The 25036-nt window shown below is 34.2% G+C and overlaps 1 protein-coding gene across 1 annotated transcript in view; it reads left to right on the top strand.

The window, feature by feature from the left end:
- Nucleotides 1-25036, top strand: part of TTN (titin) — a 243979-nt gene that overhangs the window by 90174 nt on the left and 128769 nt on the right. The window contains exons 106-148 of the mRNA XM_083841011.1: nt 272-319; nt 1248-1304; nt 1407-1484; nt 1746-2000; nt 2571-2663; nt 3239-3316; nt 4016-4081; nt 4652-4735; nt 5011-5073; nt 5332-5406; nt 5750-5827; nt 6345-6422; nt 6584-6664; nt 7064-7141; nt 7360-7440; nt 7623-7706; nt 8026-8124; nt 9577-9654; nt 10520-10594; nt 10789-10863; nt 11117-11200; nt 11486-11548; nt 11850-11927; nt 12181-12255; nt 13246-13329; nt 13617-13697; nt 15863-15946; nt 16150-16473; nt 18477-18554; nt 18745-18822; nt 19034-19117; nt 19335-19421; nt 19956-20036; nt 20241-20330; nt 20549-20632; nt 21345-21419; nt 21605-21688; nt 22056-22133; nt 22336-22419; nt 22652-22735; nt 22951-23274; nt 23899-23985; nt 24942-25025. Coding sequence (XP_083697137.1) covers nt 272-319; nt 1248-1304; nt 1407-1484; nt 1746-2000; nt 2571-2663; nt 3239-3316; nt 4016-4081; nt 4652-4735; nt 5011-5073; nt 5332-5406; nt 5750-5827; nt 6345-6422; nt 6584-6664; nt 7064-7141; nt 7360-7440; nt 7623-7706; nt 8026-8124; nt 9577-9654; nt 10520-10594; nt 10789-10863; nt 11117-11200; nt 11486-11548; nt 11850-11927; nt 12181-12255; nt 13246-13329; nt 13617-13697; nt 15863-15946; nt 16150-16473; nt 18477-18554; nt 18745-18822; nt 19034-19117; nt 19335-19421; nt 19956-20036; nt 20241-20330; nt 20549-20632; nt 21345-21419; nt 21605-21688; nt 22056-22133; nt 22336-22419; nt 22652-22735; nt 22951-23274; nt 23899-23985; nt 24942-25025 — 4059 coding nt within the window. The remainder of the gene's footprint in view (nt 1-271; nt 320-1247; nt 1305-1406; nt 1485-1745; nt 2001-2570; nt 2664-3238; nt 3317-4015; nt 4082-4651; nt 4736-5010; nt 5074-5331; nt 5407-5749; nt 5828-6344; nt 6423-6583; nt 6665-7063; nt 7142-7359; nt 7441-7622; nt 7707-8025; nt 8125-9576; nt 9655-10519; nt 10595-10788; nt 10864-11116; nt 11201-11485; nt 11549-11849; nt 11928-12180; nt 12256-13245; nt 13330-13616; nt 13698-15862; nt 15947-16149; nt 16474-18476; nt 18555-18744; nt 18823-19033; nt 19118-19334; nt 19422-19955; nt 20037-20240; nt 20331-20548; nt 20633-21344; nt 21420-21604; nt 21689-22055; nt 22134-22335; nt 22420-22651; nt 22736-22950; nt 23275-23898; nt 23986-24941; nt 25026-25036) is intronic.

Raw genomic sequence — 25036 nt, 5'->3', positions numbered from 1 at the left:
TTCCTTTCTGAATGTTCTTAAGAAAGAGCCTACTCCAAAATGAGGCAAATATATATATATATATAAATAAATAAAATGAAACCATGGAAAGTTTGGCCAGATAGAAAGATTAATTCAAGTAATTATCTATACATTGGCTTGCTTATGCTTCAGGAGCAAGTTACAATAATTGTATGCTAGAACATAAACAAATAAAGGCCCATGAACTAATCTTGGGGATAGCAAATTCAGATCTGTATTTTTTATTCAGTTAAACATTTTGACTTTCCAGATGTTCCTGATGCCAAGGTTGCAGTTCCACCTCAAAAACCAGCTGAAGGTAGGATAAAAAACAAACAAACAAACAAACAAAATACTTGTTGCATAGTGCTCTTTTATATCATCACTGAAGCAGCAGAGTCATGGGTACCTCAGAGAAAAATCTTAGACAGCTCCAGTGATAAAATCTAGTTGATTCTCCCTGTAGAAATATTATAAGAGCAAGCATTGATGTGAATAGACTTCTTTTGCAGCATCAGAGATGAAAATTATACACAGACAAGAACGAAGCTATGTCTCTTAAAAAAAAAAATTGCCCATCATTCCAGCTTGTTTTCCCGTCAGTCTGCTGTTAACTCCACTTTCCCTTTATTTCTATTTTCCTGTTACAATCATTCTTCATTTTTACCACATAAATATCTTTTAAACAAGCTCTCTGAACTGCAATTTTGAAAAATAAAAAAAAAGTAAAACAGTAATAATAAATTGAAAATAATTGTCTTTTGAAGACAGAATAAACAGGTCGCATGTGTATTGTCAGTGGACTTCTCTACCCAGGCTCTGTTATTGGTCTACAGACTACAAACATTACAAATGTTTCTGCTAGATTCAATCATTTAGTACAGATTGAGAAGTGCAGTCTTCTTGGTTACATTTCCATGACAATTTTGTAAATGCTTGGAGTGGCAGCAGGAGGGAAAAGACTGAAATTTAGATGAATTACTATCAGCAAAGATAGGAGAGTGATGGCAGTAAAGAAAACAAAGCTGTGAAGGGTTGGGGTTCAAGTAACAGTAGGCTGGAGATTCACATTCAAAATATATTGTTCCAGATACAGTGGGTGGTCAGCATGAGCACCATTTTTCCTTTTATTCATAGTTATAATAAAATAATCTCCTCTGCCTATTTTCCAAATGCACTAAGATATTTCTTCAAGAAGACAATACCATACTCACACTTTATTCTAAATATATTGTTTTTCTCATAAGCTGCCCCTATTCCTATTCTTCTGCCTCTTGTTCCACCACCAGAGGAGAAGAAGCCAGGTAAGAATATTTAAAGTATTTGGATAGCATGTGTATGTTTAATTATGACTGTGTTGTTTTGGTTTGTTTTAATTAAAATTTAACTTTTTTTTTTTTTCTAAGCAGAAAAGAAGGTTTCAGTAAAGAAAGTCTCCAAAAAGGTGGTTAAAAAGGGTCCTGAAGACATCCAACCACCTAAAGGTAACTTTAAAAAACAAACAAAAAAAAGTCTCTTAAGAATAGTAAATTTACTTTCTGGAACAGACATCTGTTTGATTTCTGTCTATATGTTAAATACATACACATTTAAAATCCAAGCTGATTAGGACTGCTGGGGAAAAAAAAAAAAAAAGGCACTTAAACTAAACTGTCCGTAAGGGAGAAATCATTTCATTAACTGTGAACATTCAATACACCTTGCAGATTCCAGGCTATATTTTATTTATTTATTTATTTATTAAGTTCCTGAGGTTCTGCCAGAGAAGCCCAAAGAGGTCAAAATAACATCTATGGCAAGGAGAGAAGAGATTCATGAAGAAAAAATGGAAATATATGAAAAGTCCAAAGAGCCTTATGAAGAATGGGAAGAAGATTATGGAGAAGAGCATGATTATTATTTCAGGGAAGAAGGTTATGATGAAGGGGAAGAAGAATGGGAAGAAGCTTATGAGAAAAGAGAAGTGGCTTATGAAGAAACACGAGTCATTCATGAAGAAGGTATAAAAGAGTTTTAATTATCTTACAGTTTGAATCTTAATATACTGCCAAGTTGCGATTGCTACTTGATAATACAAGGAGCATGGTATGGCAAGATATAGATGCAGATAGAAAGTGATACATTATAATATGATTACCAATGGACTTCGCAGATTGGACCATCTTTAAAACTTAATATGAATTTCTAGTTTGTAAGGTTATGTGTTATTTTTAGTTGTTTTAGTTATTTCTCCTATCATTTTCATGCATTCTACATAAACTTGATTTAGGTTAGATGTTTCAGACATTAATTTTTTGATGTTAATAACTGGATAATTTTGCAAGTCCTTGTATACTTTAACTGTCTAAGGTGGTAGTAATGTGTATGCCTCTAGGACTAGAAAATGGTTCTGTTGAGAAAACATCAAACACGGAAATGAACAAAAAATTTTACTGCAACAGTTAGATCTTCAAAACTCTGTGTATGTTTCAACTTCATAATCATATAATAGTATAACTAATTACTTCTGTCCTTAGTGAGCCTTTAGACAATGCATTTTTCATCATTAAAAATTGTTTTTATTTTTAAAGTGGCTGAAGTTCCTAAGAAGCCTGTTCCTGAGCAGAAGCCTCCAGCAATTACAGCAGAAAAGAAAGAAAAGAAAGAAGTAACAGTTCGTAAAGGTATGACTTTCCTGCAAAACTAACAGCAACATTCAGATTTCTCTCTCTAATACATCCCCTTCAAGCTGAACTGTGATTGCTATTCAGATATCCTTGAATAGGAATTTTCCTCATGTTGGACAGTTACATGACCAAGGGTCATGGCAAACCTTCCTCTTCTTCCACCTCAGATTTTCCAGCAGAGAGAGAATACTGGCAAGGGTGGTTGAAGCAAACCAAGAATTGCTAGCAAAATCAAGCTAAGCTTCAGTTATCTTTCCTTCTCACTATATATTAGCTTTGGGTCTGGGTGGTGCTTTTGAGCCAGTGAAAGCTGCACTTCTGAGAAGTGTCCTCCAAATAGATCACTGCATATCTGTCAGGGGAAGTGGGCCATATCACCTCTTTCACATGTACCTTTACCATTATTGTAGTGAACAATGCCCTAAATAAAGTATTGGATACACAAAGTTTATCACATCTTAAGCGGGGGGGGGGGGGAGGGGGGGGGGGGAGGATCCAGTTCTACCTGTTTTATGTCTAGAAAATAATTTGCAAGATGATTTAAATGATAAATATATATGAATCACTTACAGTTGTCAAGAAACCTGTTGAAGAAAAAGTTGAGATTACCACTCAGAGGGTCGCAGAAGAAAAAGTCAAACAGGCTGAGGGTAACTACTGTTTAAATGTCATACTGTTTAGTGTCATCTTTACATGAAAGTTGCAGTTGTTGTTACTTAGGTGATCTGCATATGCTTTGTCTTCATTTAACATGGATCTGAACAATTTTTCAGCCTGAAACAGCTCTAGTAAAAGCTTCTGGTGAATTGTGTAAAAGGAAGACAAAAAAATTTAGGGGAAAATAGGAAATGTAGATATTAACATTGAATGCTTTAAAACAGGAAGGGTGCGTAAATTTGCATCAAGTGACAAAATATGTTCCACTCTGAGCTCAAGACATGAAATCCCTGTCTTCCTCAGCTTTCCACCTTGACTTGTCTACCAGGGTGTCTTGAATAAATGTTTGAAATAAAGATGCATCCTTATTCTCTTGGTAACTCACTCTTCTTGTATAACATTTACCATTCTGCAGCAGGAGTCTGTTGAATAGAATTCAGAACATATTGGGATATGACCTTCTGTCATACATCCTGAGCTACCCACCCCCTTTAGAAGGCAGCAATAAAATGAATGAAGCAAACACATTCCTTCTGTTGCTTTGCACAGTTCTGAAGAGCCTGGCTTAGCTGCTGAGCTAGATCATGTTTGTCACGTTTTTTGTGTTTTCAGCATTATTCCTAAATAGCTGTAGATTTATTTTGATCTCCTTGACAAATACATGACTGATTAACCAAATTTAATGTCAACAGTAACAAAGAAAGTTCCACCACCAAAACCTTCAATGATCGTTGAAGAAAAAGTTATAAAAAAGAAAGGTACAGATCAACATCTTTCAATTGCAGTTTATGTTTTCACCAGCACCCTGAGTATTTTCGCATCTCTTGTGAATATGTAGGGCTGTTTATGTACCTGAATTTTTTGTATTGGTCATGCTGTGACTAGTTGCATTGTTTAAAGCATTTGTGATTGGCCTTGTGATTCATCTTTAAATAACTTATAGGATATTGCTGTGTGATTTAGTTTTTTCTCTTCATATACTCTGCCTGCTGACATATGCTTACATAATAATGGCCCAGTGTCCCAACACACTTCTTTGAAGAAATGCCTTTGGTGTTATTCTGATACACTAGTTCTGAAAGTCTGTGCATGCATTTATTTTAAATTCTGGGGTTAAAAGTGTCTGTGTCTTTAGACTCTTAATAGATACTACATTTTTACTTGTTATGCTTGTTTTGTGTTCAGTATTTTAGAATGTGAATACTGTCTAAATATGTCTAAGATTTAAGTACATAATACAGATAGAGATTTTGTAAAAACTCACATGCTTTCTACCACTACTGTGGATCTAGGATATAAAATACTAAAACAAAATCCTATCTTTAAAGTACCGACAGTAGAAACATGGACTGTTTCAGAAGAAAAGATGTCGGTTTCTGTCCACAGAGAAGAAGAGTACTCATATGTCACAGGTATGTACAAAACCAAAAATCTGTACACCCCAAAAAAATAAATAAATAAAATTAAATACAATGAAAAATAAAATTGAAAAAAAATCTACCTTGCTATACTTTCTTTAAATCTGTTTTTATATGTGGCAAATTACATATTTAGACATAATGTACATCTACGTTTCAATATGCATTGCTTCTTTTTGTTTGTTGTGTTATGTAGCCTCAGTTTTCTTTAGATTAACAGATGTTAATATCTAAGCTATTTTACCTTGTTAAAATGCTTTTATTTGAAGAGCCAGCAGAGCATGAGAAGACAGTTGAAGAAAGATTCTTTGAAGCTGTTTACCCAATTGAAGGTAGATCGATTATAATGAGAAGTTAATATTTAAGATTTTTAAAACATTTTGAATTCATTTGTCAATCAAAACTCACTGTGAGATTTGCACATGCTGTTAATTTTCTGGCTGCCTTTTTCTTAACATATTAATGTATGTGTTTCAGTGGACCTTGGTGTACTGGATACACGTAGTATCTTCTTAAAAGTATTTCAGATTTACTACAGACATTGACATTTCATATCTCCAAGTTTAACATCTTTCAAATTCCCATTGCAGCACGTAAGGAAGTCAAAGAGGAGGAAGAAGAAGAAGAGGTCATTTCTGCAGAACTGGAGATCCCTCATGATGAAGGTGAACAATATCATCATCATGTGCCTAATTTTTTAGAGTTTTCATCTTATTTGGCTGTACTGCTCTTTACCAAAGGACAGCATATTAGAATTCAGATCATTCCATTTCACTATGGCTCTACTCCCAAAAGTTCTATACCTACTGCATTTCTAACCTCTACTTCTTCATGACTGCTTTAATTAATTTTTTGAATATTTTTTAAATGAGACTGTTGTATCTGTCTGATAAAACAAAATATTTTTTGACAATACCGTGTTTGCTTACCCAGCATGTTGAAGGCAGCCTACAGTGATTTACTAAATATTTTCAGTCTTCTAAATGTTCACCACTTCTCTCTTCAAAGTGCCTGAGATACCAGAGAGGCATGTATCAGAAGAAAGAAAGCCTGTTCCTGTCCCAAAAGAAGTTCCACCAGCTAAAGGTATTTCTACTGCCCTAGTATAAAACACAAACAAACAAAAGAAAAAAAAAGTTATTGTCTTTCATTATATGTTTTTTAAGTTGTCTTGAATGTATTTATAAATTTGATATTTATGTGGTTTTGGCTCTGCACTATCTCCTTTCTCTTTTTTTGCTTTGTTCTATAACTTTATTTACAGTGCTTAGGTGTCTCAGCTTTGGCTCTTCCCTTTCCTAACAATTTTGTGTTTGTTTGTATTTAGATTGTGTGGATTTTGCAGATAAGTGTAGGGTGTTTTTGCTTCAATACAGTGCCATGAAAGATGATAGTACATTAATATTAACGTAGATATTTTATACTGTATTTTATTGTCTCTCCTAAGTAGTCTGCTGCTTGTCCAAAAGGTTTTACAGTGCATTGTGCTGTGGTCCTCAGCTGCTTGTCCAAATATTATGCTTTATAAAGCAATTTTGTCACTGAAATCTGGATAAGTGTTACAAAAACTAAAGCCCTCTCACTTTGACAATGCTTTCCAAAGTTCCTGAGGTACCTAAGAAACACGTTCCAGAAAAGAAAGTTGCTGTTACTAGAAAGGAAGTGGCTCCCCCAGCAAAAGGTACAGCATCTTTTGAAAGTGGACTTTTACCAGTCCTGTACTATTGTTCTAACTTCTAAATATATGTAGACTTTGTGTGCTATGTTATATGTCTGTTCTCACCTAAGACAAATTCAAAAACACTGGAAAGATTACTGAAACACATTTTAATATCTTTAAAGTGCCTGAAGTGCCTAAAAAACCTGTTCCTGAAGAAAAAGTACACGTTCCTGTTCCTAGAGAAGAACTTCCACCTGCCAAAGGTATACTTGGTGATGGACTATACATGTACCTCTTAAATATCTGTTTCTGTTGTTGTTTTTGTCGCTGTTCTTAACTTATCTATGTCAGGAAAGTACATATATATGTATATATATTTAATGTATAATTGTTTGTGCATATATAACACTTTTTAAGGCCAGGTAACATACTTGAACAGCTCTTTCCTCAGTTAAGAAATCAATTTCAAAACACGTTGCAGTGAATAGTTTAATATTTTTTACAAATATTTGTTGATCATCTTATATCTTTCCATGTTAAGTGTATTATTTATGTGTTCTATGATGTTTCTTGATATCCTTCTAAACAGATGTCTTTCTATAATACTCCAGTAGATCTTTCAAAAACAGAATTCAGTTGTCTTACATTTTATCTTTTTTAAGTGCCAGAGGTGCCCAAGAGAGCTCCCCCAGAGAAAAAAATTTCTGTTCCAAAAAGAGAAGAAGCTCCACCACCTAAAGGTATACCTAAATAAAATATCACTCTTTTCTTGTTATCTTAAACATCTTGATTGTGTGGGTAAATTTTCATTTTGATTGTTAAGTGAATCTGGTTTTGGTTGTACTTCAGTTATATTAGCTATGTACCTTTTGTGTCAGTTTTGTCAGTCCTTTAGATGTAGTCTTAAAACACCTGTAATTTGAGTTATTTAATATTATTTTAATTAATATACCTGAAGTGCCAGAAGTACCCAAGAAAACAGCTCCAGAAGAAAAACTACCTTATGCTCCCAAAGTAGAAGAGGCTCCACCTGCAAAAGGTACGATATTGTTTACTGCAGTCTTCAGAACATTAATATTTACTTCAATTTGCTCAGCTGTTGTGTTTTGTTAACAGAATATGTCCGTGTGTAATCTTTTCCAATAATACATTTCTGTTATGTGTTTCCTTTTCCAGTTTTGCACTTTCTAGATCCTAAAACTAAATGCATTTTTTTTTAAGTGCCTGCAGTTCCTATAAAACCTGTCCCTAAAGAAAAAGTACCTCCTGCTGTTCCTAAGAAAGTTGAAGCTCCTCGAGCTAAAGGTACGCTTTCCAGTAGAATGAAAGAATATGCTGTTTCTCAACTTCTGTGTGGTGTATGTTCTGTGCTGTTTTCAGTCATTGATTTGTGCTTGCTCTGTGAATTGTGCTGTACTGATTTTGTGACAATGCATCAATGGATTATTTTGTATGTGTTGTGCAGTACTTACAAAAATACTATTTGTAAATGTTGAATCTCTGTTATATGTTATTTGCTCAATGCCCTTAAGCAATTCTTTGGAAACTTAGATTTAGCATCTTGCAACATTGCTTCCACACTAGGATTAGAAATTCATCCATTTAATGTTATTATCTTTCAAAGTGCCTGAAGTGCAGAAGAAAGCAACTTTTGAAGAAAGAATATTCAAAACAGAAGAAAGAATATCTGTAGCCATTCCAGAGGAAATTTCACCACCTGAAGGTACTCTATAAACAAACACTAATGAGAAACTTGTGCTTTTACTAGAAGTCTGTTGTTCTAAAACCAAGATCAAAATAAGAAAAAAAAAAAAATTGTGTTATTTACCTTGAATGAGTTTTCTACTGGAATACTTTATGGACTTGCAGGCAGTTAAGATCTTCTGAGTGCCACTTACCATTTCAGTCCTGAATGCCAGGATCCCAACCCACTGACATGAATGGAAATTCTACTACCAAACACAATGATCTCAGGATCAAGTTTTCATGAAATCATAGTAAGATGTATGTATAGGTGTATAGTGTTGAGGTTAGACTCCAGTACTTAGGACTGTAGCTATGGATTTCTTATAAGCCCTACAATGTCCTCTGAAGCACTGCAGATAGATAACAGTACTATTCTCTCTGCAGCTTTAGCTTCTCACTAGCTCTTTTAGATCAGATTCTCATACTCAAGGGAGGTTGAGATCACTTATTTTAAGTTGGCATAATTTTAACAAAGACCTGTTTGGAGATATCCAAAATCAACATTCTGACTGTTTTCCTATCCCATTCATGACTTGCCAGTCAATACAATTTACATATTCTCTTCAAAAATAAAAATAATTTTTAAAAATAGTTACGGAAGTTTAGTGGAGGACTTGTTAGTGTTAGGTCAGAGGTTGGACTAGGTGATCTTGGAGGTCTCTTCCAACCTAGATGATTCTGTGATTCTGTGAAGTTATTCATGTCAAATATGAACATGCAAATACATATATTCATATGGGTAGATATACTGTTAATTTCTGTCCCCTGCTTGTCAACCTTTTACCCTCAAACAAGTTGATGTTTTCCCTGATACAGTCATATTTGTAGATATACGTATGCCAGGTTTTCCTTTCAATACTTGACCTATCCTTATCATCTTGTTTTTGTCCCTCTTACTTTTATGTAGCTGGATCAAAGAGAAACATCTAATTCTTTGGCCCTTGTCTCCCCACATCAGTTGTTGTGATGGAGAGGTTTGGGGAGTTGAGGCATTCTGATGTACTGACCATTGACCAGCAAAAGATATTTGAGACAGATAACAGCACACAATAGGGTACATGAGGCATGCATAACAGACATCATTTAGTGCAAGTCATACTTATGTGTGTGCATGGCAGTTTCACAGAATGAATCATACAATCATAGAATGGCCTAGGTTGAAACAGACCTTAAAGATCATCTAATTTCAACCCACCGGCTCTGGTCAGGGTTGCCAGCCACTAGAGCAGGCTGCCCAGAGCCGCATCCAGCCTGGCCTTGAATGAAGGCCAGTTTCTGTATAGTATGCATAGTTTCTGTATATTTTCTGAAACTTCTGCAAGTTTCCGTATGGTATGCATATCTGCCAACTTTTCTTGATCTTCTTGCCCATCCACTGATCCATCAATCCATCCACCAAAAACACTAAAACTAAGTATTTTCTTTGAAGAACCAACAGTTGAAGAATGGGCTGAAGAAGAAATGGAGGAAGTATCTATTTCCATTCACAGAGAGGAGATTTCTGAAGGTATGACCACAATTCAAGAATACTAGGCAGAAGCAAACAGAGATTTTTATTTTATATCAAAAATATCATAGATTAAGATTTATTCTATTTAAAAGGAAAATTTACTACTGCATAAATATGCCTTAAGTTTCATATTTTATAAACTTTAACACTATGAATGTCTACAATTTCTTTGACTTGCTTTTGAAAAGTGCGGTTAATCCTGTTTTAACACTGAAAATAATGAGTTATCTCTTGGGTGTTGAGAATTATCAGCCCTTCATTATTTTTTACAAAAATTCTCTGTTGAAAATTACTCTTTCACCTTGTTTCTCAAATGAAGTAAAATCTCTTCAGAATATCATGATGTACTCTGTTTCCTCAGGCTGTTTCATGGCAAAATGACTAAGTTGTTTCCACCTGTAAATTCATTGGTGGTAACATACCCTGATTGTCTCAATTACTTTTACAGGTGACACCGTAGAAAGTATTTACAAAGGATGGCTCTAGCCAAAAAATTTTCTCAAAATCTGGGAGAGAGGCTTTCTCAAAATAGACAAATTCTAATATTAGTGAACTAGTGAGCAGAGGAATGGAAGTGCTGATCTGGCATTTTAAATGCTGAACATTTTCAAATTCCACAGAAATACAAGATAGGAGCTCAATCTCAGTTCCGTTTAAATTGCTTGGACTTGTTTCATCAGCTTCAGAGCAAGCAGGAGGGTTTGAATCTAGTTTTTGTAACCTAGTAATACCAGAGGTGTCTTTTAGTAATGCACACTGCTTATTCTTGTCTTATCAAATATTTTATTACTTACAAAGGCCATAAAGATGGTAATAAATGTCAAATACTGAAATCAAGTATCTTTATTTTACTATTTTCAAGTGACTGAAGAAGAGTCTTACTACATAGAGGAGAAGGTAACTCTTCCTATAAGAGAGGAGGTCCCACCCACTAAAGGTACACATTAATTTCATTTACGAAATATTGATTGTTTCAGTGTTCCTTGTTTCATCAGTCTGAGTGTTGTCACTACACGTTTCTCTAGTTGTTTTTTGTTGTTGTTGTTTTGTTTTTAATATATTAAGGAAATGCTTGCATGTTAAAGTGGTACTATTCCTCTTTGTAAAACTATGTATTGTAATCTCTTAAAGTGCCTGAGAAGCCTAGGAGAGTTGCTCCTGAACCAAAAATTCCAGCTGCCCCTCAGGAAGCTCCAGCAGCTAAAGGTATAAAACAGTTCCTCATCTGGGTCATGTATTCTTGTTTCTTCCAGGGGGTATTGTTTGCCTTACTGTCTTTCTGTGTTGACATGTGCAATGTCTGCTTTCAGTGATGAATGGTTGTCTCAAATTCCATCTCGTACTATGAAAAGTTTGTGTTAACTCAGCAAAATGTTACTAGTTAAAAAAAAAAAGACAATTACAAATAAAGCAGTTTAGTATTCTTTCTCATCTTTCCATCTTACTTATTTTTCTGAAGTGCCTGAAGTTCATAAGAAAGCAGCTCCTAAAGAGAAAGTACTGATCCCTGTTCCTAAGAAAGTGGAGGCTCCACCAGCAAGAGGTATATCAGTGGTTTGCTCCTGTTGCAAAAAAATGACTTTACTGCTGCATTCTTTCTTTGACATTTATCATGATAGATATCTATAAATATATATATATCATACCAATTTTCTTCAACATTAATAACAAATTTCTTCAACATTAAACATGTGCTTATGTCTGATTGTCTACAACATGGACTGTGTTCTCTGTCTTGCTGATGGTATTTATATGCTATTTCATCTTTTATGTTATCCCTTTTGGTGAGATCAATCCAATTTTCTAAAGTTGCACAATCTTTTTTAAGAACCTCCAGAAGAACAAGTGTCCACTTTCGAGACAGATGTTGAAGAAACTCCCTCAACCAAAGGTAAACAGAGAATGACATCATGGAGAATTTTTTGGTTGGTCTTGTGGTACTTGTATTTAGGCATTTTACATAAAAATTGTTTTTGTTAATATCTGAAATCTGTTTGCATCTCCCCGTTCTTTTGGTTATTTACTCTGCTTTGTCTGCACTGTGCCTGTAAAGTACACTCTTCTTCAGTGTCTCATTTTTGTTATTGAAGTTTCTTTAACATTTTCTTTTACAAAAAAGTCAGATGAAGTAGAAAAAATCAAATATGCCTGCATTTAAAATACTACAATTAAATATTCTTATTCTTTTTAAGTGACTGAAGTGCACAGGAAAATTATCACAGAAGAAAAAGTTGCAGTTGCTAAAAAAGATGAGACTCCACCCAAAAGAGGTATATAATTTTTCAGAGCTACACAAGAGAAGTCTTGTTTCAGAATACTGATTTATATTTATAATGTCTGATTGTATAAAAAAAGTTGTTTCAATGTTTGCTGTCATTTCTTTATTTGACTTAAAGAATTGCCAGGTCTCTGCTTTTGTGTTTTGTCATCTGATCATGTTAGCAAACTGTGATTAATTCAAAATCTTTTAAAATAAGAATTTGTTTAATAAATAAATAAATAAATAAATAAATTTAATGCCAGCAGTGAGGAAGACTGTGCCAGAAGAGAAAGTTCCTGTTCCAGTTTCACGGAAAGTGGCAGTTCCACCAGCTAAAGGTATATAAGTTCTTTTGAATGTAGAGAAGGCTTCTAAATATCAGATGTATGCATGCATCATATTCATCATCTGAATGGGTAATAAAACCCCAGGCTCTCCCAACTAGATTTTAAATGAAAAGCAGCTTTGTCATCTCCCTTGCAAAAAAAATGCAGAAGGTAATGGAGAACAGTCACACACCTGCGTTCCTTGCATTTTCTAAGCTACTAGTAACTTAATTGATTATACTATCTGCTTGAGAGCTTTGGAAAGCTGAACAAAGACATTTACTCAGCGAAGACAATTTATTCAACAAATATCAACACATTTAGAAAAAAACTATCAATGTTTTATAACATAGTCAATATTCAGAGTGGAGGGTTTCAGACTTAGAAATATGTCTTCTGCTTCTGTGTTTTTTTGTGTCTTCTGCTTTTCTTGTGTTTGAAAAGTAATTTTGTAATGTATGCTTTATATGTGGTGTTTTGTGATTAAATAATATTTCTGAAGAGCCTGGAGACATCTCACCTTCATCTCCATCTTTGTATCTTCAAATTGTGTCGATATGCTGTTTGCTTTATGATGTGATTTGTATTTCTATTCTGTCTCTGTATTTCTTATTCTAATATTCTATGTATTATTTTAGTATCTTATAATATTAACACTTGATGATATTTCTGCTGTTACTAAACTTGCAAGGTGTTTCAAAGCATCAAATTTACCTAGGGAATTTATTCTTGGAAAAACCCCAAACTAATCCTATACAAAATACTTAATGCATATATAGCTACTATGCACTAAAATTTCAGCTGGTCATTTTCTCATTGAATTAAGTGTCTTTATCTTTGTATGTTCAATGTAATTGTTGTGTTTATTATAAGTATCCTTGATATGTAAAAGTGTACTATTTCCCCATAATTGTTTGCCCTTAATTCTTTCCTATGAACTTTGTATGGAAGTGTGTTTTTCCTTTTAGAATTTAGTATTCTTACAACTATTATCTTTTAAAGTGCCAGGAGAGCCAAAGAAAATTATCAAAGAAGAAAGAGTATCCATTGCTGTTCCAAAAAGAAAAGTGTCACCACCACCAGAAGGTATTCCTGCCCATGGATTAATCTATGAACCAACTTCCCTAAAGCAATACCATCAGAGCTTCAAACCTGCCACTGGCATGTTGCTTATAGTTCTACTGCCTCAGCATCGTCCCAAATGAACCTTAACAGTGCCTTTGAAAAACACTAGATTTTCCCCAATTACCCTGGGTGTGGGAGGTATCAGGAAATAATAATTAGTTTTCTAAGAAACACTTAATGGGATATTTATTATTCTACACAATATTGCACCAGAGAAAAAATATTAAAGTTGGACTCTGTCTTTGAAGTACCAACAGAAGAAGAACACTGGGCTATCTCAGAGGAAGTATCCATTTCTCTTCACACAGAAGAGGAGATTTCATACACAGGTATGAACAGACTAAAAAGATTCTATGTCCAAATTTACAAATTGTCAACTACTTAGCAAAACAAACAAACAAAAAAGCAAACAAACAAACAAGAAAACAACAACAACAACAAAAAACAGCCAATCATAATTTCTTGTCCTATGCAGATCACCAGTAATTGGTTTATCCCAAAGGTATATCTTGTAGAGTACTAAAGGTACCAAAGGGATACCAGAACAGCATTCCATTCTCACAAAAGGCTGAAATTTTCCCTCCTGGCTTATTGCTTTTGTCATAGCGGAAAACCAACCATTTCACTAGCCCACCCTTTGCAAATCTTGCCACCTCTCAGACCTTTGAGGAAAAACAGTGCAGCCTTTTTCTTATTTATATTAATATGCTTTCCTCTTCTGAAAAGAAAGTGTGTGCTTTCCTCTTCTGTGACAGCAATCTCTCACCTAAATCTGAAAGTCAAAGCAGCAGCCTTTACCTTTGCTCTGTTTCCCAGCTGGCTAAGACACTTAGCACAATCCCATGTATTGGACGTACCAGTTCAATGGCTTTGAAGAAAGTCTCTTAATTCATTATCCTATTACTTTGGGTAGCAGTCTATTGATTTGTGGAAAATGAGTCACAAGATGCCTCATATTTACTGCATTCAGTCCTGTTGTTGTTGATAAACATTATCAATCACTCTGAACATATCAGTATGAATTGAAAGATTAATATAATCACACCAATGTGAAGTTAAATAATTTATTTAGTCTCTCTATTGGAGAATGATGAGGGTAAAGGCAGATCATGATTATTATAAGGATAGAAGGGGACCTTTGACTGTCTATAAGGCAGGAATAATATTCTAGCTGCTCTCGTAATAGAAGGGTCAAAGCAAAAGGACGTCAAATTCAACAGTTCTCCCATGGGATGCCAAAGAGAGGTGGTGTAGCTGGGACAAAACAATCCAAAAAATACTTGAGTTTCCTGACAAAGATACTGACGCACAATGCAGGTTTTCTAATCGAATCAACTGAAGTTACCAGGTCCAATCAGTTTTAGTTTAAGATTTTAAATGCACAAGTACCTGACCTTTACAATTATACATCAGGAAGGATTCTGCAAGAAAATCTTTAAGGAGGTGGTCAGTGTTCACATTGCCCTAAAACTAACACCCACAGCAAACATCAAGAATCATGGTAGCCATTCACTTCACCTCTACCCTCACTGTAGCCTACCATGAAAAAACCTGTATAAATTCTCAAATCTATCACTGACAAAAGGGATTCCATCTCTAAATATCAAAATATCTCTGATCTGTTAAGAAAAGTCCAAAGTTATCATCTTAGCAAGCCCAGCTGTCTCCCAGGTGTTAAAATGCTAGAGTAATTTTTTTGTTCAGTTTCCCTTGATATTGGTCAGAAAGTCCCATGAGACCTGCCTCAGAAGACAAAACCTATGCACTGCTGCTCTAAAAAAAGAGAATATGCTGCTTGAGTATAGTGTGCATTCTTTCCTGAATAAATCTTACAAACTGAACATATTTGTATCTTAATCTTTTGGAACTTTTTCTGCCATTATAGGCAATGATTGCTTGCCATGCCTGAATAAAAAGTAATTGTATAAAGCAATTGACAGAAGACAAACAGTACCTTCCCCACTGAACAATGAATTCTTTTGCCTTTAATTAGGCCAGAACTCTTATCCATAGTCATCCACTCACACAGCTTTTTTTCTATGTGCTCCTTTTTCTTCATTTGGAGTTTCCTTTGCAAATCTTTTGTTAGCAATGACTGAGACTTTGCTCTATTGCTGAGGTAGTATAAGATGTCACTGTTGTGGATAATGGCAGCCACAGAGGACACAAATGGAATTTAGTGATTTTGTAGCTGGTTGAATTTGGATTTTGAGCTCTGCCCATTAAGAAGCTTAAATCCACTGCTGGCAGAAGAAGGTGAAGCAGGAATCATCTCAGATACTTATGTTGGAACCTTGAAATGTTTGTTGTTGATTTATTGAATAGCAGTCTAATTGCTTCCATAATTACGAGTCCAGTGTCAATATATGTGGTTGTCTTCTATGTGTCAGCCATGTATTTGTAAGATATTTTTAATGTGTTTTGACAATAATATTTTTGCTCTTAAACACCACTTTTTCAAGTTATTAAATATAAATGTACTGTATTTTTTAAGTGCCTGATGTACCAGAGAGGGCTATCATTGAAGAAAGAGTACCAATTTCTCCTCCTAAAAAAATGCCAAGAGCACCAGCCAAAGGTATACTGGATAGAGTGCTGAAATATGATACAAATGTTTTTTGTGTCTTGTGTGTTCCATGTACAGAGGATAATACTGATTTTTTTTTTCTAAGGAATGTTTGTCCTTTGGTATAATTCTTACTTGACAATGCTTGTGATCCTTAGTGTCAGTAAGATCTACATGCTAAATTTTAAGATTCTTTTCATTGATATCTTTTTAAGCGCCTGAAATACGCAAGACAGTTGTCCGAAAAGAAAAAGTGTATGTTGAAGTTCCTCAGGATGAAGAGGAAGAAGTTCCACAATATGAAGAAGTAACCAGATATGAGAAGGAAGTAATCCATTACAAGGAGGAAGTCCACCCTTATGAAGAAGTTAGTCCCTATGAGGAAGAAGTTCCTCAGTATGAAGTTTCTCAATATGAAGAGGAAGAAGTCACCCATTATGAAGAAGAAGCTGCTTATTACGAAGAGGAAGTTCCTCAATATGAAGAGGAGGAGGTGGAAGCTCCCCAGTATGAACAGGAGACTCCCCCACCAGTTAGAGGTATACTTTTATTTTAGGACTGTGTGAGGAAAAAATAGTATCTGTTCCTTCAGTTAATGTATCCAAGTTTTGTTTTATATGTTCCAGTTTGGTTTACATCTTACTTTTTCCAAGGCATTTTATGAATAGAATATACTGTAGAAAACAAGCTGGGCTGCTGTATGCCTACTCTTCACTACTACTTCTACAAATTTAAATGTTCTATGCCATAAATGTTCATTCCTCTTTACATAAATTCTGTATAACCCACTAAGAAAAATTAATTTAAATTTATCTTGTCCTTGTCTGAGATCAAATTTTCCTATCAGTCTCTGTCTGAAATGTTTAGAATTGCATATGAGAACTGTGTGTCATGAACAAAATTATTTGTATCTAGAAAATACGTGGGGTATTTGAAAATAAGTGATTTTGGAACACTAGTCTTTTTTACTTCCTCTCAGAAATGTTTGAGAAAATCTATATTTGTTAATGTATTTATTTTTGAAAGGGAACAGTATATTTTCATGGAACACAAAAATACAGAAGTTCTATTAAATCGCCATAGTTAAAAGCTCTTACGTTTAGATGTTTTCCTTAGGAATAATGTATATAGTGATGGTGTAAATTTTCACTACTTAGAGAGGACAACTAGCTTTGGTCTAGGTCTTGCTAATAAAGTTTTGCTACATGAAGACATAGGCTAACTATATCTATTTTTCCAAAATTATATAATCATCTAAGAGTACATAAAAATGTATATTTTCCAGTCCTGATTCAAATCACATAGTGCTTCTTCTCCAAAAGGAAGGTCAGGATTTCTTTTGACTAACTAATGAATTTCAAAACTATTTATAACATCGTTTGCACTAGAATTTTGATACATTGGTTAGCACATTTTCCTAGTAAAGAAAAGGCCATGCTGCACACAGCAAAAGCGAAGTTTATCCTGAACAGGAAATATTAGGATTGGCTAAAGTTTTATTGACTTTATCCTAGCAGTTAACTTTAATTCATATGTGCATCAATCTTTCTCCAGTATGCTCAGATCAAATGATTACTCTCCTATCATCATAAAACTTGTATGGATATTTAGCCATTTTGGAGTACAAAAACTGTTAAGATAAAGTTTAGTTGAAATTTTTGCCCCACTGTAGTTAAAGGGAAAAATTCTACTTATTTCAGCATTCAGGATTTTATTTTATTTTATTTATTTTATTTTATTTTATTTTATTTTATTTTATTTTATTTTATTTTATTTTATTTTATTTTATTATTTTCATTGAAGTACACCACTCATATACAATGTCAGTACCCACCAAATTGTGGTATAAACTGCTGTGTACTTGTCATATATTCATAGTTGTGTGTTAGAGTTAAATCAATTAACAAACTTGATCTGCTTGCTTTTTATATGTAGATAGCACTTGGAAAAATCTGAAAAGTAAAATGTAATCGGCAATATATATTCAATATACAAAACCAGCTTATTCAACATGATAAAATTAGCATATTACATGCCTGAGAAGTGTTAGCATCATAGCTCTGGGGGAAAATAAGGAGAAAAGTAGTGAAACCTTAAAGTATTTAATAAAGTAATTAAAGCAGGCTTTTATTGCAATGTTTGTTTTCATCCACTGATAGCATTTTAGTTTGCTCCAAAAATTGGAGGAAAAAATTAAATTTGTATTTTTGCAAGTTTCCCTGCCATGATGTTTCTTGATCTTCTTTAATAGCTGGTTCTAAAAAGTCACTCTCTGTCTTACTCTAAGCAATAAATAAACCCTTGAAATCAAAACTTTTTTTTTTTTTTTGATGGCATTAGTGGCTGAGCAGGGAGAATGGGCTTAAAAGCAGTGAATATATCCTGTTTGCTGTTTTACTTTGTCTTAGTGCTCAAACCATTTTAAATCATAGCTGTATGTTTTGGTTATGTACTTGGGATTTGTGCTAGGGGTGCTTGCTTGCGCTTTATTTTCCTGTTGTTTTCCAAGTAAATACCTAAGATATTAATGGTATCTTTCAAGTGCCTGACGTGCCCAAGAAGGCTGTTCCAGAGGAAAAAATACCAATTCTGAAGAAAAAAGAAGCTCCTCCAGCAAAAGGTATATAATCTCTTGATGTTAGCAGACATTCTCTGGATGTGTAATTCACACTATATCTTAGATGCATTACTTTTTCTGTTCTTTGGGAGGGGGCTCTGCATATGAAATATTTGTGCTGCTGTCTTTTTTGTTTTATTTCTGTTTTAAATAGTTTGTGGATTATGTTTTAATCAAAATAATGTTTTTGAAGTGGCTGAGGTGCCGAAGAAACCTGCACCTGAAAAGAAAGTCCAAGTGCCAAAGAAACAGGAAGCTCCCCCACCTAAAGGTATAGCAACTTGTATTAGCTGTGATCAGAAATGTCTTCTAGACTTTATTTATCTTCTCACTTGTGTTAAACCATGTGAAACCAAAAGGATTATTGATCTTAAGAATGGTGATTCTATGTGTTTGTGTTAAATTGTTTTGTGTCACTGGCTTTTATGTAAAGGTGTTTTAGCTGCTTATTCTAAACTCATTTTACAATAATATCTTTAAAGTTCCTGAAGTGTCAAAGAAACCTATGCAAGAAGAGCAGGTTCCTGTTCTTGTAAAGAAAAAGAAGGATGTCCCACCAGCTAAAGGTATATCAGCTCTTGCCTAAATGTTTGATAAAACAAAATGTTCTTTGTTCACCTTTCCTCTTTAACATAATATGAACAGTCTATTCTTGTTAGTTCATTTTGTCATTCCATTATATTGATTCATGTCATTCATATTGATTCGTTCCATTTTTATTGATTCTTTACACTGTGGTGTAATGAAAAATGAAATTCTTAAACTGCAACTATATTTTTAAAGTGCCTGAAGTACCAAAGAAACCTGTGCCAGAAGAGAAGGTACTTGTCCCAGTAACTAAAAAGGTGCAAGAGCCTCCACCAGCCAAAGGTACACCGATTTCTGATTCAACCAAGTAATTCTAATTTTATTTCTTTGGCTTTAGAAGACAGCAAGTAACAAACCCATTCCTCTTCACTGTATTGTGACTCTGTTATGAGCATTTCTTTTTGTCATGGGTGATATTCTGTGCTTTGAAAATGTCTATGTTTGTGTTGTACTATTGTTTGTCTTTTTTGGAGAGGAAAAAAAGATAATTGTTATTTACATATCTGAATTCTTTAAATGTACTTGCTGTTTCAAAAACAGCTGCTCCAGAAGATAAACAATATTTATCTTCCAGAGATAAACATTCCAAACAGCCAGACTTCCCCCCAGCCTTACTACATCAACTTGTAATGTGGTAGTTCGGATGTTTGTAAGTTCGCATCTGTGCATAAATCTGTGGAAAATTATATACTTTTAAATCAATGATTTTTTCATACACAAATTAATCATATTTGTGTAGTTACCTTATGTTAGTTGCACAGTTATTGTTTTATATTACACTGAAAATGAATTTCTTAAACAAAAATATCTTTAAAGTGCCTGAAGTACCCAAGAAAGTTCCAGAAAAGAAAATACCTGTCCATGTACATAAAAAGCCAGAAACTCCAACAGCTAAAGGTATCTTTTCTCATAAGTGAATCCATGGACAATGTTTCTTGTTGTTTCTGTATGTTTGTTATTAGAATTTCACTGAAGTATCATAGCAGTTTGTGACAAATGTACTTGCTAATTTAAACTCTTCATCTTCTGTGTAAATCATCCGTCTGTGTCTGATGTTGTGTTTAATCTTCTTACAAATAAATACTATCTTTGAAATGACAGAAATATCAAGACTTTCCCCTGAAGAGGTACCTGTCTTTGTTCCTGAGGAAGAGGAAGAAGAGGAAACTATTCCAGAGATACCAGCAAAAGGTATAGCATTTCTTCCTGAAAATTACCAAAGAGCTCTGTCCAGTTAATTAAAAGACCTTCATCTCTGTTACTTGTTTTAAGCTGGATGTAAATCTTAATTATCTTTTTGAAGTGAGTTTTCTTCTTCTTACGGGTCTTTGTGATCATTTTCCATGTTTTAGTAGTTTTGATGCTCTAAATATAATTGAAAATTTCTTATCAAAACAATATCTTTAAAGTGCCAGAGGTGCCCAAGACAGCTGTCCCAGAAGAAAAAGTGCATGTTGCAGTTCCTAAAGCAAAGAAAATTCCTCCAGCTAAAGGTATATCACTTTGCAGTGTGTGCAGATAATTCTTCTTCCTTATATTTTCGTATTTCAAAGAAATCTCCTTTTAAAGATCAATTTATAGTCATTCAAAGTCAGATCCTTGGTTCTAGCACACTTTTGCTTCCCAGCAAGCAGTACTAGATCACAGATAGGGCTTGATTTTTCATTTTGTTCTTGACCAATCAGAACTCATGTTCCCAAGGAACAATGTTTAAACAACGTTCCTGGAATAATGTCCTATGGGACTTTATCTGGAAATTCTTCAATTCAGAGAGATCTTTCCGACATGCACCTTGAGAATATATGTTAAAATTTCAAGCTTTTTAGCTAAATTTATACAAAAATAAAATGAAAGCACAATGGACTCTATAAATAACTAGAAGATGGACCCTGTCAGCAAACACTGACAATTTTTTATGTTAAAAATTAGACTAAAAATCTTCAACAATCTTTCATTTGTAGCATATGTTGGTAATATGTTTGGCAATGATGATGTGTAATTCAGAATTGGGCAAAAGAGCTAACCCTCATGTAATTCTTATAACCCAATTGCATTTTGCTATCCTTAGGGAAAGAATTAAAAATAACGAATTTAGTTTGCCTCATGCTTATTAGTGTTGTTATTTTAAAGTTGGTGTCCTTGTGTTTTGTGTTGTGATGTTTTCTTTGGGATGTTGCGCAAGTAAAGTTTTTAATATCTTTAAAGTGCATGAGGTGCCACAGAAAGTTGTGCATGATGAAGGAGAGGAAGCTTTTCCAGAGGAAACTGTACCAGCAAAAGGTACAACATCTCTTGCAAGCTACCCATGTGATCTTTTGAGCTGATTAAAATGCTTCTTTATTTCTTTTTCTGTGTAAACCTTGATGATCTTATCAGGGAGTTTGTGATCTTGTTTCATGTTTTTTAATGTTTTTGGTGCTCTGAAAGTAATTTTAAAATGTGTTTGCAAAATAATATCTTTAAAGAGCTGGAGATTCCTAAGAAACCAGTCCCAAAAGAAAAAATACCTGTACCCACTCCTGAGAAACTGGAGCTTCCTCCATCAAAAGGTACATAAATTAATAACTTTAATAACTAAGAAAGCAATCTGTGCTGTTAGTCTCATTCACTAGCTATATTCATTTTATTTTATATTGTTTGTTATTTATGTTATTTTTGTGTCCCTGCTGTCTTTCTGTATTGATGTCTCAGAATACCTGTCAGATTCCTGGCAAAAAATAATTTCTGAAATGATCTGACTTGCTCATAAAGTCTTGCATGGATATAAAATGTCTTTTTACTTCAACTTCTTTTTTAAATACTTTAAATATGTTCTGCAAATCAGTTATTTCATTATGTATGTATGTATATGTCTTCTGTTGTCTTTCTAATATTACTGGTAGAGGACATTCTAAAAAGAAAATAATATCTTTAAAGTGCCTGAGATGCCTAAGAAACCCATTTCTGAAGAGAAATTACCTGTTCCTAAAAAGGTGCCAGCTCCACCAGCCAAAGGTATTTCAGTTTGTAAATGCTGTGTCATTAATAGATAATATTCTTCATACAAGTTGACCTTAGCACAAGACTTAGTATGTCTGTCTTGCATTATATTTGTCGCTACACTATAAGTTTTTGTTCTGCTGGTGGTAAGCTTCTGGGTTTGTGTTTATTTAAAAACTGTGCAGCAAGTACACTGAAGTCAGTCATATCTTTAAAGTACCCAAGGTGCCTAAGAAAGTTGTTCCTGAAGAGAAGGTAACTGTTGCTCCCCCTAAAAAAGTGGAAGCTCCTGCTGCAAAAGGTACATATGCTCCATAATGTTATTAATATACATGCTAAAATACTTTTGATCTTCTTCGTTCTAACTTTTGTCTTTGTTGTATGAGATTTTTGCTCTAATTTATGTCAAAACTCTTCAGTATCAGTGTTTGCATTGTAAAACCATAACACTGCTTATTGTGTTTGTTTTTGTTTTTACTTATACTGCTTTAAGTTTTCATTTTAATTGCTAAAAGAAAACCATATCTTTAAAGTCCCTGAGGTGCATAAAAGAGCTGTTGCAGAAGAGAAAGTACCTGCTGTTGTCCCAAAACCCAAAGAACCACCACTGAGTAAAGGTACAGATATTTTCCTTAATCACATTTTTTTTTTACTCTTCCCTCCTAAAATCTTTTAGAATATATATATTGTTTCAGGAGCATGTTCTTTTATTTTAAAGTAACTTATGCTTGTGGTTATCAATCACATTTTCTGTTCTGTGTGGATGGTCTTGAACAACTGTAAAGAATATTAAATAATTGTAAAGTTAGTAACAATAATACTGTCTCTAAAGTGCCTGAAATATCCAAGAAACTCGTCCAGAAAGTCCCTGCTCCTGTAGTGGAGAAGTATGAATATACATATGAGGAGTATGAGAAGTATGAGACATACGAAAGTATTGAAGATTTTGAGAAGGTTGAGGAATATGAAGAAATTGAAGCTTATGAGGAACCTGAAGAACCTGAGGGATATAAGGAGATTCAGGAACAGGAGTATGAAGAGGAGGCTGAGGAGAAGGAAGATATCTATGAGAAGTATGCGTTTAAGGAGAAGGAAGAGATCTATGAGAAACATGAGGAGGTTTACGAGGAGACTTACGAAATCCCACCAGCTATAGGTACATCATGTCATGATTTCTTTATTCTTATCATTGTTTGTTGAGTTTCCAGCTGCTGTTTAAGCCTCCATCTTTATATATTTCCCCATTTATACATCTATGTATGTCTGCTGCTGGTGATGATACATCCATTCAAAGTTTGTTTGTGTCCTACTCCTTCCTAAGGAATTCTTCCTTTCAAAGTGGAATAGAAAGATTCCCCATCTGACTGACAGAGCTAGTGTAGATATGATACAAGCAAAGTAAATTATAATTTTCTGGTGCAGTTCAGATTCAGTCTGGATTCAACACTTCCGTGTGTCAATGTGTTTCTTTTTCCCAGTTTAGCTCCAATGAGTAACAGAGATGTTAAAACTCAAGTAGGGCTTTCCGTCTTATCATGTTTACGATTACAGGATCATAGGATCCCTCATGCCAAACAGAAATTGCATCCAAAATGTGCCAGAAACATGTACACTGAAATTTCTTAGCTTTTGTTGCTCAAGATCTGAGTCAAATGTCTGCTCTCCTGTCTCTGCATAAATTAGGTGATTCTTCTATGAGTGGTTGCTCTGCTTGCTGTCTTTGTGTCTGTTGTAATTCCTCATAAATAACTTAAAATCCATAATTAAATATTTCTTAAAGTGCCTGAGGTGCCTAAAAGACCTCTGCCAGAAGAAAAAGTACCTGTACCTGTTCCTGTTCCTAAAAAAGAAGCTCCTCCAGCTAAAGGTACATGAGCTATAAGATAAATCTGAAAACACAGCCCTTTGTCTTCTCAGAATCCCCCATCTAGTAGTCAAATCAGAATATCAGATTTGACTACTAGACCCTTAACTTTTCTTCCCAATACGGTCAAAGACTGGGATTAACATACTAAAAAGATAAGTAAATACTTCTTAAATGAATCAAAACTTAGACAAATTACATGCATACTGAGGGCAAAGGAATTGTGAGGAGGACCTCCACTATTTAATTAATACCATCAGAATGTAAATTACATTTTTTATCTAATGATTGAAAACAAGCAGATGTAAAAATTAATAAAAGTCCATTGAGCTCAAAGTCTATGTCAGTTAAAATCTAGTTTCCCATCAAATCCCCAAAACCAAGGGCTTTATTCACCCTAATTACATGCTAGAGTGGGTATAATGTTAATATGTGTTCACTGTTCAGTCTTTATAAAAGCTAAGGGTCATGAATAGAAATTGTCAGTGTATGTTAGTAGAGTTCCTGTACTAGTCCAGAGTTCTGTAGTTTTCTTTTCAGAGCACTTAATTTGCCAGAAACTCATCTTGCACTCATTTTTTTTAGCTGTTTCTCATTCAAATTATCAGAATGAAATCAGTGGGAAGGGGGTTAATTTTTGCATGATGACTTGGAGTTAATTGATAGAAAATTATAACTTTACCATATTCCCAGCTGGTATTAATACAGCTGACAGTCCATAAAACCTGATTATTAAGCCATATCCTGCTCAAATGTTCACCAAACAATCAGCTTGAATCCAAGCAAAATATTTGAGATGCGTGGCCTTCAAGGTCAGCACTGAATAGCAAATGAGTACAGTGTATTTTTATTTTTCTAACTTCTGTGACTCTTTGCATTGCTTGCTTTTTGTTTACCTTTTATTCTTACATAATATTAATACTGCAAATATTCTTAAAAACACAACAATGTTTTTAAAGTGCCAGCGGTGGTGAAGAAGCCTGTTCCAAAGGAAAAAGTACTACCTACTGTTCCTAAAAAGGAAATGATTCCACCAGCTAAAGGTATATACTTC

This window comes from Anser anser, assembly GCF_964211835.1.
Source record: "Anser anser genome assembly, chromosome: 6".
Taxonomy (NCBI): Eukaryota; Metazoa; Chordata; class Aves; order Anseriformes; family Anatidae; genus Anser; species Anser anser.
This window is presented reverse-complemented; position numbering and strand designations above follow the sequence as displayed.